Source organism: Amphiprion ocellaris, chromosome 23 (assembly GCF_022539595.1).
Source record: "Amphiprion ocellaris isolate individual 3 ecotype Okinawa chromosome 23, ASM2253959v1, whole genome shotgun sequence".
NCBI lineage: Eukaryota > Metazoa > Chordata > Actinopteri > Pomacentridae > Amphiprion > Amphiprion ocellaris.
The window spans coordinates 11999182-12014623 of NC_072788.1; the positions used below are offsets into that span (position 1 = coordinate 11999182).

Sequence of the window (15442 nt, forward strand, 5' to 3'; positions counted from 1 at the left end):
CTTCTGTAATCAAATTAAGCCGGAGTCCACTTAGGCAGTGTGCCTTTAGCAGAGTAGCTTTTAATAACTAAGCTGGTTCTGCAGAAAACATCCACTGTACTTTAATTGATTATTGTTTAATAAAACTCCCAACTATCTGTAAAGAAAATTGTTTACAATTTACATTCCTAAGTGAACATATGTTTGCTAAATTGTTAACAACAACCTCAAGGGATGTGGCAGAGTAACAGAAACCTAACAAGTAGTGCAACAAATGACTTACTACAGGGAGTAAATAAAATAAGTAAGCAGTAATGTGTAATAAATTACATTTTTGTGTAAAAACTTTAACACTGCTACCTACACACCAATAGTATGAATCCACTACTATACTTTTGACTCTCTCATATCAGAGTTGGCATTAAAAGTTACTTCTAACTGGACCTCACTGAGGGCTTTTTTCAGTGTATTATAAAGTCCTGAACCTCTTTGGAAACAGCCCAACCACAAAGAGGAAGAGGGAACTCAGACATATCCTTTTTGTGGTATGACACATTTAGAATTCCATAAACCTTGAGGAATCGAAACCTACATTTATTAAATTTGTTCTACCGAACCTGAAAACAGCATGTACAACATTTTTCCAAGGGCCCACAGTTGTTACCACACAAGAACAAATGGCACCTCCACATGCTGTAGATATTTTGCAACTTACATTTTCAATATATTTCAGTACTTTACTCTCTTCTGTTCTGTATAAGCACTGCCTGCAGCTCAGCAGAAAAGTCGTAAGTTTTGTCATGAGACCGTTGGTCGCAGCTGAGTTATTACTATTACGTTTGTTTTTATGGTGCAACTTCTACATAGCTGCTGAATCAGTTATAAAAATTCAACGAAAATAAGTTTTATTTTTCATTTTTGTGACCGAGTATTTCATATAAAAAGTATTCTCATGCAGCTACATGTGGTTCTGAAAATACCACTAGTTGATTTCTGCATTATTAATGTTTTAGCTAACGTGAGCTCAAGATTTTCAAGTCGGGTTCAGTTTTTTCTATATTTCAACTCATCCATTACTTGATCTACTTGTAGAATATTGCAGATTCTTAATCAGTGACATGTTGATAAATAACAGTGAAAATTTCAGGTCTTTATCTTTAATACTTCCTGAGATCTCGTCGTTCAAACAGCCTCAAATTTCGATCGGTGATCGATGCATTCACCTGGGAAACAGTGCTAGCATGGATCGTCCAGGAGGAAACGCTGCTCATCACACAGTGTGTTCCCTGTTTTAAAGAGCTGCAGTCGTGACATCAATAGTATTTGTCAAGCAGTTAAAGCTGATGAGTACACACACGACTGCTTTGAGCTCGCTTTGCAAGACACAAAAGTCAAAAGTGGTACAAACAGAGGTGTGTAATTCTTAAAAATCTGACTGGCTTGTGGGGAAAAAAGTTAAATTATTTCAGAAAACAGCTACATTGAGCTAAGATGAGGCAGCTCTTGATATGTCAGGACTTGTTGGAGCTGAACAAAATGACGCCACTTCACTTTGCTGCTTCCCCCTGACCTCCCACTGCTTCCATTACCTGGACCATCCGGCTAACCTTGAGCGAATCCAATCTTTGGCGATTACATAACAAAGAGATTAGAGGTGCAGGAAGACGCCAGAGAAGTAAAACAAATAAAAAAAACACCTCCCCATTCTCTACATTTTTAGCAGATAAGTTCTGCATTATACAACTTTAAATCATTCCAGTCCAGGAGCAAAAGAAGGTGAGATTTTAGGTGTTGTTGTTAGAAAGGTGCCCCCTTTAAAAAAATTTTTCATTTCCTCCATCCTGCAGCAGGCGTCTAACATGAGGTGATAATCTTGTCGGAATACAGAAATGCAAAACCTGTCCGGTGTTTACAGTCGAAGTTATCCGCTGGCAAACACAGCGTGCATCGGTAAGCCTGTGCAAACACTGTAAAGTAACATCACGGCCTACATCCATACAGTCACTGGAATCCTAAGTACAGCTTAGGTCTGCAGATATTAAACTTCTGGGTTATTCTCAGTGACGCGAGCGCACACACTGCTGCCAAAACAAGGCATTTCAGAAAGTTAAACAGAAAGAAAAGAGGGGGAAAAGCCTCCTCAGAACACACATGTTTAATCCTGGAATCACTGCAAGCTTATGAAACCGCCGTACGAATGCACGAAACAGGAAATTCTTGGAGGCGAATGAGAATTCTCTGGGATCGTGGCAGAAGAAGAAAAAATCAGCACCAGAGGCCCAGCCCATGACAAAACAAAGAGATTAAATGACCTGTGAATGTGACTTTCCATTAGCTCGGATTCAACTCAAGAGGCCTGCTGCCCCCTTCTGGAGGCTGCCGAGACTTCACTGAGGAAGATGAGCTAGAATTCCTGCTTGCATCCTTCATATTCATGTGTTTTCGGTTGAATAAACGTGCAACTATTATGATTTCTAAGCTGTTCTCATGCAACTCAATTACACTGTAAATTGCACTCATTTATTCTGCATCGCCGTATCTGGCTCCTTGAACATGTCGCACCCTCCGTGAGGATTAAAGTAAAGGTGAAATCTGCCCTCTACCAACACGGAAACAGAATGCAAACATGCTGAGGCCCCTCTGAAGTGAGATTTCAGTTTTGGCGGGGGCCAAATGTCAACCAGCTCCAGCAGATGGTGTGAAGAGCCGAGACTCTGACCTCCACCGCTTGTTTTTGTGGATGTTTGTGAACATCAAGAGAGCCGAGCGTCGCTGCCAAGACAGTGAAGGTAAAAGTCACGGCGGGTCAGTTCTGGGCTCTGCGGGATGCTGCAGAGTCGCCACGACGACAGAATAATGTCGGATCAACAGCACGTAGAAGGTTTCTGGAAACTGTCTGATGTATAGGGAGGGATTTACTACAGCTTGTTTTTGTCTTTTCATTCAGCTTTTCTTTCAGTTTTGGTCCATGGTGCCATCAGTGTGTCCTTTTAGGGATTATTAAGGTAAATATTTAACCTATTAAATGTCAGAAAACAGTAAAAACTCAACTTAAAGTGATCTAAAATGGAGAAAATGTCCAAATTCCTGCATTCAAGTAGATAACCTTGCTCATTTTTTTTGCTTTTTTGCTCAATAATCTACTTTAAATCTTTGTTAATTTGTGAAAACTCTTATTGTGAATATTATTACTGGTTAAAAACTGATGAACGAGTCTCTACATCGTAATTTTTTTTGTTTTCTATTCATCTTTTCTTTCAGTTTTGGTCCATGGTGCCATCAGTACGTCCTTTTAGGGATTATTAAGATGAATATTTAACCTAATTGTGAAAATAATCACAAGTACAGTCTGAAACTTATAGTGATGGCAAAACACAAAAAAAAAAAAAAAATCACACTTGATTTTTACAGCCAAGATGCTAAAAACCAGTCAATGTTTTGCTTTTTTCCTTGCTAATTTACTCTAAATATTTTTCTAAATATGGGAGCTATAAAATGGGAATATTCTTCGACAGGTAAGTTAGTAATAATAATTTTAGTAAATATTTACACCTACAAAACTGCAGGTAATTATCTTATCAGCAATATTTTCTAGATTTAGAAGCTACTTAGCTTATTCACTAACATGTTTAATCAATTCAAATATCAGAAAAATATAAAACTCACAGTTTTCAAGGTATCATTTTCAACAGTCTAAAACTCGACATAAAGTGATGTAAGGAAAAGAAAATGAGCAAATTCCTATATTTCAGATGCTAAAAAATATTTTGCTTGATAATCTACTTTATATCCTTGCTAACTCAAGAAAATTATTAAACATTTTTACATTGACAACTGTTCAACTCATTGTTTTAGTATTAATTACTGTATATGTTGTGCATCGACAGCTGTAGTTGTCGTTGTTATGAATGTTCTAAAATGACAAAAAGGTGACTTAGCCTTTATTATTTGGGGTGTTTCAGTGCTAAATGGAATATTAAATGGCAATTCTGTATTAGAAATATTAAAAACATTTTGTTAGATAAAGCAAATGGTACATTTTCAAAGAATAAATGTTGTAATTTATAGTTAACTACAGTTAAAGTGGATTACAGTGGAAGTATAGAACTGGAAAGTCTAGGTTCAGTATTCCAGTAGACAGCAAACAACTTTTAAATTGTAATTTTACTGGTAAATTCATCACCTTGTGTGCAGATGTGTAACCAGTCCGAATATACTACAACCTCTTTTTCTATTAGGCTCAGAAAAATCTGCTACTTCTGTTGCTTTACCATCTCGAAGGTGGTTACAGATGCCAAAGGGTTCATTATAATGAGATCTTTAAGGTTCTTTGTCTATGCACCGCTGATTCCCAACTACACTGTCGTCATTTTTGCCTTGTTACCAGCTAATGTCAGCTCCTCTGCCGTACATACGAACCCCTGGGGTCTGGCCTTTGCTATTAAACTGTGAAACAAGCAGGATTTTTATAGCCACGAGCTAGCTGTTATGGGGAAATCCCAACCTTTCTTCCTTTAAAACACTGTTCTTATCAGCATGAAAGTTTGCTTTTTTAAAACCGGTGGAGGGTTTCTGTTGGAAAAAGAAAAAGATGCTTCACTCTCGGTTCTCCTTCTTCGTTTCTGGAAGAATGAGTGCGAGGCTTTAAAGTGTAGATGGATAAGTGAAATTCACCTCTGCACAAACGTCCACGGCTCGAGAAGGAGGCAATTTCCTGCAGCTCTGTTCACGTTGCTGCAGTTCGGTCACACATCGGTGCTCCTGAGAATGTATTGTCCTTCGTTTAATGCCCAAAGAAAGGACAGTTTTTCCCTTTTCGGACAGCTGATTTAGTGCAAATGCTAAATATGCTGAATAAATTACACAGAAATCGCAATTACACTCTAAATAGCTAATTCCTACATTTAAGAAGCCAAAAACACGTAATATTTTGTATTTTGCTTGATAACCTACTTTATATGTCTGCTAATTGTGCTTACAGTGATATAAAACACAAAGAAAATGAGCTAATTTACATTTAAGAAGGTAAAAAAAATTTAATTTGGGGGATTTTGCTTGATAATACACTTAATATTCTTGCTAACAGTACTTACAGTGATATAAAACACAGAGAAAATTAGCCAATTTACATTTAAGAAGGTAAAAAAGACAATATTTTGCATTTTGCTTGAAAATACACTTTATATTCTTGCTAATAGTGCTTCCTGTGATACAAAACACACAGGAAATGAGTTCCTACATTAAAGAAGTTAAAAACACTTGATATTTTGCATTTTGTTTGATAATCTCCTTTATATTCTTGCTAATAGTGCTTACTGTGATACAAAAGATATAAAATTAACTAATTCCTATATTCAAGAAGCTAACAACCACTCAAAGTGAGTATTTTGTTTGATAATATACTTTAAGTGCTTGCTAATAGTGCTTACTGTGATACAAAACACAGAGAAAATCTGCAAAGTTACATTTAAAAAGGTAAAAATCCCAATATTTTGCATTTTGCTTGATAATACACTTTATATTATTGCTAATAGTGCTAACAGTGATATAAAATACACAGGAAATGAGCTAAATCCTATATTTAAGAAGCTAACAACCACTCAAAGGGAGTATTTTGCCAGGAAATCTACTTTATATCCTTATTATTAGTGCTCAGAGTGATATAAAGAAGCTTAAAACACTTAATATCCTGCATTTTGCTTGATAATCTACTTTAAATCCCTGATAATAGTGCTTACAGTGATATAAAACACAAAAAATGAGCGAATTCCTGTATTATTCATATCATTTTGATAAAAATCTACTTAAAAATTATTGTTTGGAGTATCTGAGTATTCTTTGATTGATGCTTTCTTCTTCTAAATGTGAGTGAACCTACATTAACAGCAACCTTTTCAAGAGGAATAAAAAGGCTATAACATAATGACAAAACAGTGAAGGAAAAAGACACTCAAGAATCTCCCTTTTCCCTGCCGAGCTCTGTGCCTTCCTTTGATCTACAAATTGTTCTCCTGAAAATCCTCGGCGTTCTCGAATTATCTGAGCCACTGAAGTGGAAACTGAATTCTGTGGAAGGCCAAAAGCTCCTTCAGAGAAAGAGGAAAAAAGAAGCAATAAAAAGATGTGGAAATGACACAAATTGAATAAACTTGTGAAGATCAAGATTCAACGTGTGTGTGTGTATGTGTGTGTGCGTGCGTGCGTGTGTCCTTCAATTGCAGTCTAAAACTCAATTTACAGTGAAGTAAAACACTGTAAATGTAAATGTAATATAAAAAATGTAAAATAAAATCTACTTTATATCTTTGATAGTAGTGCATCAAGTGCTATATGGGTCTTTCCAGAATTGGAGGACATTTTATATCCCACCCATTAATTAAAAAAAAACAGGGACAAAATACTAAAACATGCAGTTGTTTTATGAATTTACTTTTCCTGAGACCAAATCTATAAAAAACAAGGGAAAAGAATGTTTGAAAATAATTTTAAAAATATCAAATAAGTCTAGAGGTCCCCCTAAAATACAGTTTTTCTCTTGTCCCACCCTCCTGATGACCAAATTGAATATCAAATAAAACACTTAAAAAGGAAATTTAAATCTCCTTTTTTTTGTTTTTTTCATTGATGTCTCTTGTAATTGTGGGAACATTTTTTTAATCAACATAATATTTTAAATAATAATTATTATGCATAGAACGTGTGTCCCACAACAACCCTGTTAGCATGACCTTTTTAACTGGTAGAAGAAGAAGAAAACAGTGAATCACATGAAATGCTGGAATTAACATCATCAAAGAATTTTCCAAAAGAACGGGTAGAGCAAAGTTATGTCCTCTCTTCTATTTTTCATATTTTCATAACATTGTCAGCAGTAACAGCTAGCTAAATATCTAGCTTCTACTCCTGAGAAAAAGCTAACATTAGCAGGGATTAGCAACCCTGTTACTGTGATTAGAGTAGGGTTAGCAAACAACAAATAAAACATGGAATAAAAATGGTACCTTTGATGTGTAAGCTGAGCCAATCAAGCCTTCCACAGTCTATTACCTATTATTGATGAATACGTAGAAGAAAACTGTAAAAGAGAAGGTTTATTTTTCAAAAATGTTGAAGCCCAAATGTCCTCCAATACTGGAATGACCCAAAAAACACAGAGAAAATTAGCTAATTTACATTTAAGAAGTTAAAAACACTTAATATTTTCCATTGATGCTTGATAATACACTTTATATTCTTGCTAATAGTGATTATAGTGATATAAAATACACAAAAAATAGGCTAATTCCTACATTTAAAGAGTTAAAATCACTTTGTTTTGCATTTTGCCTAAAAATCTACTTTAAATCGTTGCTAACTAAAGAAAATTACTCTTGTAATTTTTTTTATTGATTCACAACTTATCAACAAATATTTTAGTAACCTGTTTAAGTTATTAAAATGGGTAAATGTCCCAGAATTAATGTCATCTACTTGACAGGGTTTACGACGTATTTGTGATTTTAAAGCCACCAAGACAGAAGGATGCAATAAAAAAAGAATCAGCAGCAAAATCATTCAATTAAATAATACAAAAAAAGCACAGACTTAACTTCTTACAAGGGGCAAACTGTTGCTGCCTCTGGACCTTGATTAACACGAGGCGGCTTGTCAGTTCTAATGTAAATTGCCTGTTAATGTTGGCCTGTTTTTAATTTGCCTGGCTTGATCACCGTTTGTTGTGTTTGCATTTTCATATTCATGCATATTCATACAGATGCAGCTGAATTCATTAGCAGCTCCGTTAGCCAGCGAGAAAAAAAAAACAACAACAAAGCGCTGATTTTTCCGTTGCGACACCACAATCTTTTCTAAAAGTGGCTAAAATTAGTACAAACAGCCCCATCAGAGTGGAGGATGTTCCCACAGCAGCCACAAACACAAACGAACTTAATTTCAACATTTAAACACATCTGCAAACACATTTTCAGCTAAGTGACAAGATGAACTTCTGCTGCCCTGTAAGTGGGAGAACCCAGCGGACGTTTTTTTGTTGGGTTTTTTTTTGGAGTATGACTGTGCATATAAATGCAGGTAGAAGTTGAGTCTATTCTGTTACAGTCAGAGATTTTGATATGTGCTGCCTGGTTAGAAGGAGGCTGGATGGGTTTAAAGTGAAACAGACGTTTTCACACACAGCAGCTTGAGGGAAAATCACTGTTGGGGGGGAAACTGAGCTCGTCCTGTTCGGAATTCAAATGAAAGTGGAAGAAACGAGTGGAGGAAGCACTGACAGTTCAGCAAAACAAGACACTGAAAGAGGAAAAAAAAAAAGATAGAGGATGTAGAGTGAATGTAAATACACAACATCAGCTTGTTTGGCAAAACAGAGCAGATAAAGTGGAAGACTGGACTAAACTGCAAATGTTAGATGCTAATTTAGATCATATAAGGTCAAGTAAGGTGATATAAGTCAACAAAATAAAGAGTTTGCATCAGTGTTTTTGAGCTAAGTTAACTTTTAGTTAACAAGAAAAGCACTCAGAAGGCGCAGTACTCCACCAAGGCTGCTCGGTCGTTGTATGATTTCCAGACAGGTAAGTTCCAATAAGTCTGCAGTGGTGGATTTATAGTAGGATTGCAATCATGTGATCGTCAGCAAGCAGCTGACGTAGCGTTCAGTAGTTGTCATACTTGCAATGACGTCGCGCTACTATCTCGCAATGATACAGAAGTCTTTAACAAATCCGTGGATCCAGACCAGACTTTAAGCCGCATCACTGCCAAAATCTAATCAGGTGGTCCTTGTGCACTGGAAAAAATGCCCTTCTCAAAACAAGAAAAAAAACTTGTTTCAAGGAACTTTTACCTTGAAATAAGTGAAAAAATCTGCCAATAGAACAAGAGAAAAATGGCTTGGTAAGATTTCTTGAAATAAGATATGACATTTATAACATTGAGATCGTAAATTATTTGGGAAAACTTATTTTAAGCTATATTTTACCAGGATTGCCAAGCTTAGGTGTCTTAAAATAAGCCAGACATGCTAGAAAAAATAGCAGTTTTTCACTCAAAAATAGATTTTTGCTTTTATGTCACCTTTTAATTTAATATGTATTAAATTTATTTTGAGTTTTCTTGTAGAATACAACTCAAAACAAGACAATTTCAAGATTGTTTGACTTAACAAGATATTTAAGATGCATTGTCTTAAAACAAGTCCCTCCATCTTGCTGAAATGTCACCTGTTAAGTGAATTTATCTTAAATCGAGTGGGATGAGACATTTTGCTAAAAATATGACAAACAGACCTGGTAAGATTTTGAGTTTTTGCAGTGTGTCATTTCTGACCATCCCTGAAAATTTCATCTAAATCTGTTAGTCTGTTTTTGAGACAATCGTCACATAACTGCTGCATTCCTTGTAATTAACCAGCAATTATGTTCAACCAACAAGCTATATTGAGTTGATTTAATTAGATATTCCTCTATAATCAAAGGTATCCTTAATTATTCAATGATTGGCAGCAAATGATGATTTTTTTTTTTTTTTACTATCCCTTATTAATCCCACGAGGGGAAATTCTAATTTTCGCATATCTCCAATTGGGGGGAGTCAGAGCGACGGGTCAGCCACGGTACAGCATCCCTGGAGCAGGAAGGGTTAAGGGCCTTGCTCAAGGGCCCAACAGTGGCCACATCGGGGTTTGAACCTCTGACCTTCTGATCAGTAGCCCAGAGACTTAACCGTTGCGCCACCACTGCCCCCTAAAGAAACACGTGCGCCGCCCGGGAATCGAACCCGGGTCACAAGAATGGGAATCTTGCATGATACCACTACACCAGCGGCGCCGTTGATTGTTAATAAAATTAAGTGGTATCAACTAGTTTTTCCTCGTTAGTTGAAAGGATTTTGTAAGTGTTATCTACTCAGTTTCTATAATTACGAACACAAGTAGATTTGAAGATGGCAAAATTTTTAAAAAAACTGACAAAGAGGGAATTTAAAATACTTACTTCAAGGTGAAAAAAAACATAAAAATAATGAAAGGAACAGGTTCCTTGAATTACTTTTTACAGTGCATAAAGTGTATGAACAGACGTGTTTTCAATTCAGTAAAAACTCACTAGTAATCCACAGCTGAAACTAGCCCCATTACATGCAGTACTGACTCCAGTTTGAGTAATATCTGCTTAAAACTACAGATTCCGGCTGTCTTTGGAAACTTCTCGTCTCTTTCCACAATGTAAAACAACATATTTATGAGCCATTGTTGAAGATTCGCGCCCTTTGAAAGCATTAAATGAGCTTGCAGCTGGTAGAAGCCGAAAAGACGGACGAATGCATTGTTGGGGAATAATTGACAATAACGAAAATATATAAAACCGGCAGCTTTAAAGGATAATCTCCTCTGGCAGAGTAATTGACAAGCAGTCATTCAGCAGCGTATTTGGATTGAATCTGTACAATATGTTGGTCTTTTGTCAGAGAAAATGCCACATATAGTCAGATGAACTGTGAAAGTTGTGATTTTTTGGGCCAGTTTTGTTTTGTTGGTTGCTTATAATGTCAAGAATAAAGGAGTTTTACAATATACTCCTATAGCACTCTGCCAAATCAGCTACGACCTTTAAATAAACAAGGAACCAAATCAGTTTTACATTCACTCCAGGTGTCACTATGTAAACAATAAATATTTTTTTGTTTTTTTTCTCTATAACCAACTTTGAGCAAATGAAAGATCTCATTTTTACCTCCACTTGATACCAGGATCATCTTTTAGACAAGATTCATACAGTCATATCTTAAGACTCAAGATGGCTCAAAATCGCTCGGAAAAGTAGTGCTATTTGGAAAGTGTGAAGCTTCAACTCAGATCTAAGTACTTTAAGGGCCTGTAGTTCTGAAATATTCATAGTATGAAGACAAAAGTTTGTATGGCTTCATTAAAGATACTAAAGTCATCGTACATTTTAAAAAAAAAATTCCATTTCATGGAATGACCCTTTTGTCATTTCCAACTTTTTCTACAATTTTTTGACAAAGAAACGACAAACTGGTGAACAACTTTATAGAGACAAGAAGATCAAAAACCCATTTATTGACCCTCTCAAGAGAAATCAATTCAACCTTGGAGCTGATTTAGTCAACATGTTCTACAGTTAGCATTCATAGCTCTGGTGCTAGCGTGACAAAAGTGTACACAACTTTGGGCATTTGTGGACAACTTTAAATATATTATTTATTTAAAAGTAAAAAAACAAGCCTTTCCACAAATGCTAAAGCACTGATATGCTGTTAAAAGTTCAACAGTAATCATGTCGTGCTTGACTTTATTCTACTTGTAAAGCCACTCATGAAGAATTGTTGGCTGATAGATTCTTCAAATCTTGTGGTAACGCTCAATCTCTGAGGGCTCCTCAGAGCAACTGTTAATGGAATTGATGCCTACAAAGCAGGGAAAGGCTATAAAAAGATATCAAATGGCCTCCAGCTTGCAATTTTCCACTGTCTTAAATGTCATTACGAATTGGCAGTTAAGGGAAACTTTGGACGTCAACGTGGAAGAAACTTTGAGATAAAGCAGTAAAACTACAAACCTGCAAGAAGGTTTAGCTGACAGCAGGTTTGCAGTTTCTTCATGAAGATTCATCAGGAATAATCCTGCCCATCCAAATGTTGTATGAACTCCATGAATACAAAACAACTCACCAGTGCTTCGTCCTCGGAGAGAAGTCGCTCCTCATCGTGGACCAGCACCACTTTAGTCTTGACTTCATCCACTGTTATACTGTAGGGGTTACAACATGAGCGCATTAGTATTCCTCACAGTTGCTGTGTTTTTGTTGAATAATATAGGTTGATTTAATCATGATGCACTGCACATATGAAGGTCATCACCTCTGAAACACACACATGTTCACATGGTATGTATGCGCTAGCAGGATATTTATATTTCAACCTCCCCCTAAAGAGGGATTTAAAGTTTTCATATGCAAAAACACTGGAGTCTAAAAAAATACTGCATTTTCACCAAAAGCTTCATCTTAAGGTCATTTTCTGCTTCTCTAGAACTCCAATGAACCAGTCAGTGGCACTCATTTTTTATTAAACCACAAATAAACTGCTCTTTGGGTGTAACTGATGCAAGGCTAGGTTGATGAAACTCCAATATTTTTGTAAACAGGTGTCCAAGTGCAAGTAAAAGCAGTATGAAATGACTGTAGCGGCTATGAATATAGCAGTAGCAAGGTGTGAATGTCATCTCTAACATCCCAAAGAGCGCAAAAGACTCAGTTTGTGACTTTCATTGACGGAGGTTGTAGGAGCCTAAATGCGTTTAAGCTATTGTAGTAACCTGAGTTATGGGAATAGTGGTTGTGGCTGGGTAGTCAGCTGTCAGGCATGGAGGACGGAGCCACAGTTTTCTGACCTCCATTTTCTTTTTGTTTTTTTGATTGTCTTGGAATATTTTCTGGATTTTGGAAAAAGACGAATTGTTTTTGTACACTGTATTTTTGTTGTTCAAAATTTTAAGTAAACTGTACAACTTTCACGAGCAGAGCAGTGGATTTTTTCTGGCATGTGGTTTGTAGAAATGAGAATGTTGAGAGCGTCAAACTGTCAGCTTCTTTAATTAGAACCTACAGAGGTGAAACACAGATGTGAACAGGAGATAAAGTTGAGTTTGTCGCTCCCAGTTGCTTGCAAGTATTTCCTCCGAGTTCATTAAATAAATGCAGCATCAAACAGGAGAAAGGCCATATGAGCACCTTAAAAAACACAGCAAGAATGTCTTTAATTACTTTAAATTATAAACTATCACCAAGAGCTCGGCTGAAGGCAAAAATATTTCCCTTTTGTGTGAGAAATTTTCTGTTCTTTTAGCAGATGTGAACAGGAGCTGAAGTTGAGTTTGTCGCTCCCAGTTGTTCGCAAGTATTTCCTCTGAGTTAAATAATTGACCATCAGACTGAAAGCAGGATACACTGAAGCTTCTCAGTACTCAACATAACACAGCAGTAACTTCTTTAATTACCTAAAATTAGAAACTATCCTCAACACGGAGACAGTATCTAACAGTAGATAACACGGTTTATCATCTACAGGTTACACAGTTGAATTCTGAGCTCCATCAAAGCTGGATATTATCTTACAGCAAGAGTGATTCATTTAGTGAAGTCAAAATGCTTTTCTGTCATAACAAGTTGTATTAATAAAGGCGATTCCATTCACAGCAGGATATTTGCAGCAGCGAAATGTTGCAAAATATCAGCTCTGATTAATTTCATCCAATTAAATAAAGATAACACTGGCACCATTTTCTTTGAGACAAAGACAAATAAACAGATCCCTCTCTCTTATAACTAAGAGTCAAGCAAGAAACATTGCTGTCATCTATGATTCCAATTAAAATTTTCATGGCCACATCAAACTTCATCAGCTTTCTACTATTTATAAAATATAAATTGAGTCAGAATAAAAATGTCAAAGCAAGACTTTAAAATGTTCATCCAAAACTGGGAATTATGACCAAATTCCTCCAGTTCTGTAATTATCATCAATAACCTCCCAGTTGATGTTGGACGAGTCGACGCTGACTATTTTCAAATCAAAGCTAAAAACTTTGCAAAGACAATTTTAAATTTTCTAAATCTGTGTATTTTACTGTGTTTACTATGTTGTAAAGCACTTTTGAATTGCCCAGTGTATGAAATGTGCCGTACAGATGAAGCTGCCTTGTCTCTCTAACTACCAAAATATGGCAACAGGTAACCAAGTAGCAACAAAAACACATTTTATTGGCTGTGATTTGATAATTTTTCCCCCCTCAAATAAAGCAGCATCTCTTTTCCTACACTTTTTATTTTAAAGTTGGTCACCCAACTAACCAAAACGTCGTGGTATTAGTCTCCGTACGAAACCAAAGTAAACGAGCAGGTGATTTCTTGACTGTTTTCAACTACCATCTGTTCTATTTTGACACCCTCAGAATCTGCTGATAGTTTATGTACAATAATTTGACTATATTCGATTAAAGGTGCTTGAATTACAGCATTCTAGGTTACATTTTCTACAATTTCATTATTTTTATTTATCTATTTTGAGGCTAAAAACAAGCCTTTCTTCAAATGTTAATGCACTGTTACACTGTTAAAAGTTCCAATGAACAAAATTTAAAAAGGCACCAGTTTAATGTCTAAAAGAATAATATGTTTTCTGATAATTCACTGCAGAATCAGTATATTAGTATGGGATTTCTTAATTCTTTTCAACTGTTCTCTATACTATAAATTCAGTCATGACTTTTAGTTTCTGTTGTTCCACCCCAAGTTACTGACCACCTCCCTGCCTTTTAGTCCATCCACACAGAACAATCTAAATAACACCTATTGTCCTCCAACATTTAGATCTTTTCTTCCGCCATTCTTCCCCGGTGCTGCATTCCTTCCAGAGGCTCCGCCTAAACCAGCACTACTGAGCTGAGATAATGACTGCGTGGCTGGGATCAATCTCAGGAGTCCATCAAAAGCGGAAGTGCAAGCAAACAAGCAAAGCGAGTGGCTTGTTCCACCACAGAGGATCAATGCTGAGAGTAAGCGCTGGAGAAAAACAATGGATCTCGCCATTGTGAGGCGACACAGAGGATGGAAATGTGCAGTGAAGAAAGCTGGCTCTTATATTACACCATATAGAACCACTGCATTATAAAAACAGGTGCGTCACACCTATAGCAGGCTTCGGTGAGGAACGCGGTGATAAATATTAGGAACACAGTGATAAATCCTGACAGAGGGGATGGGATAAAAAGCACAACCTGTTCGTGGGCCTTTGGGGAGGCTCCATCATGGTTCATTTCCTGAAGCAGTTGGTAGACTCTATTTATAGGCCGGCATACTGGTACCAGTTAATCCTGCACTGGGCTGCCAACTGCATGCCAGCTGGCACAGTAGGCTGCACTTGTGTGTGGTGCTCGGGATGAAATAATAGTGAGGACGGCCAAAATGTACCTTAATGACCAATGTGTGCAGGGAGGATTCATCTCCAAAGAGCAAACTGATAGAGAGAAACTTTCAGACTCAATCTCTGCTAACTGCAAACTCAAGATGTGACAGTGTCTTTTACTCCCCTCTACTGCATTATTGCTGCTTTTTTTTCCATTTCATCTGCATCAAAGAGTGTTTGTACTATTAATGTTTTTATGCTAAATTCGTGTTCAACTTCATTCATCAATCTTTACTTGTTCTTTTCTTTCTTTTTAAATTTTGTCTTCCATTTATTGCCTTGTCTGTCATTTTACAATGCGCTTTGTAATTAGAGTTATTATATACACAAACCAGACTGTAGATAAAGATCTTTCTAGGCAATTAATGGTCAACAGAATCTTGGCAAAATCTGTACTTTTTAAAAAATGTGTATTATATAGAATCAGTGTAAAATCAGTGTTTCTACATGAAGAATAATCCTATGCAAGAAGGCATTTTCC

At 36.4% G+C, this 15442-nt stretch overlaps 1 protein-coding gene and 1 non-coding gene across 5 annotated transcripts in view; both read right to left on the minus strand.

The window, feature by feature from the left end:
* The window catches only part of LOC111587744 (glucosidase 2 subunit beta-like), a 185823-nt gene that overhangs the window by 144616 nt on the left and 25765 nt on the right, over positions 1–15442 (minus strand). For all 4 annotated transcript variants that reach the window (XM_023297827.3, XM_035942738.2, XM_055007483.1 and 1 more), the window contains exon 8: positions 11668–11746. In XM_023297827.3, the coding sequence (XP_023153595.2) occupies positions 11668–11746 (79 nt within the window). The remainder of the gene's footprint in view (positions 1–11667; positions 11747–15442) is intronic.
* Positions 9736–9806, minus strand: trnag-ccc (transfer RNA glycine (anticodon CCC)). The gene has a single exon. It is a non-coding gene; the product is annotated as a tRNA-Gly (tRNA).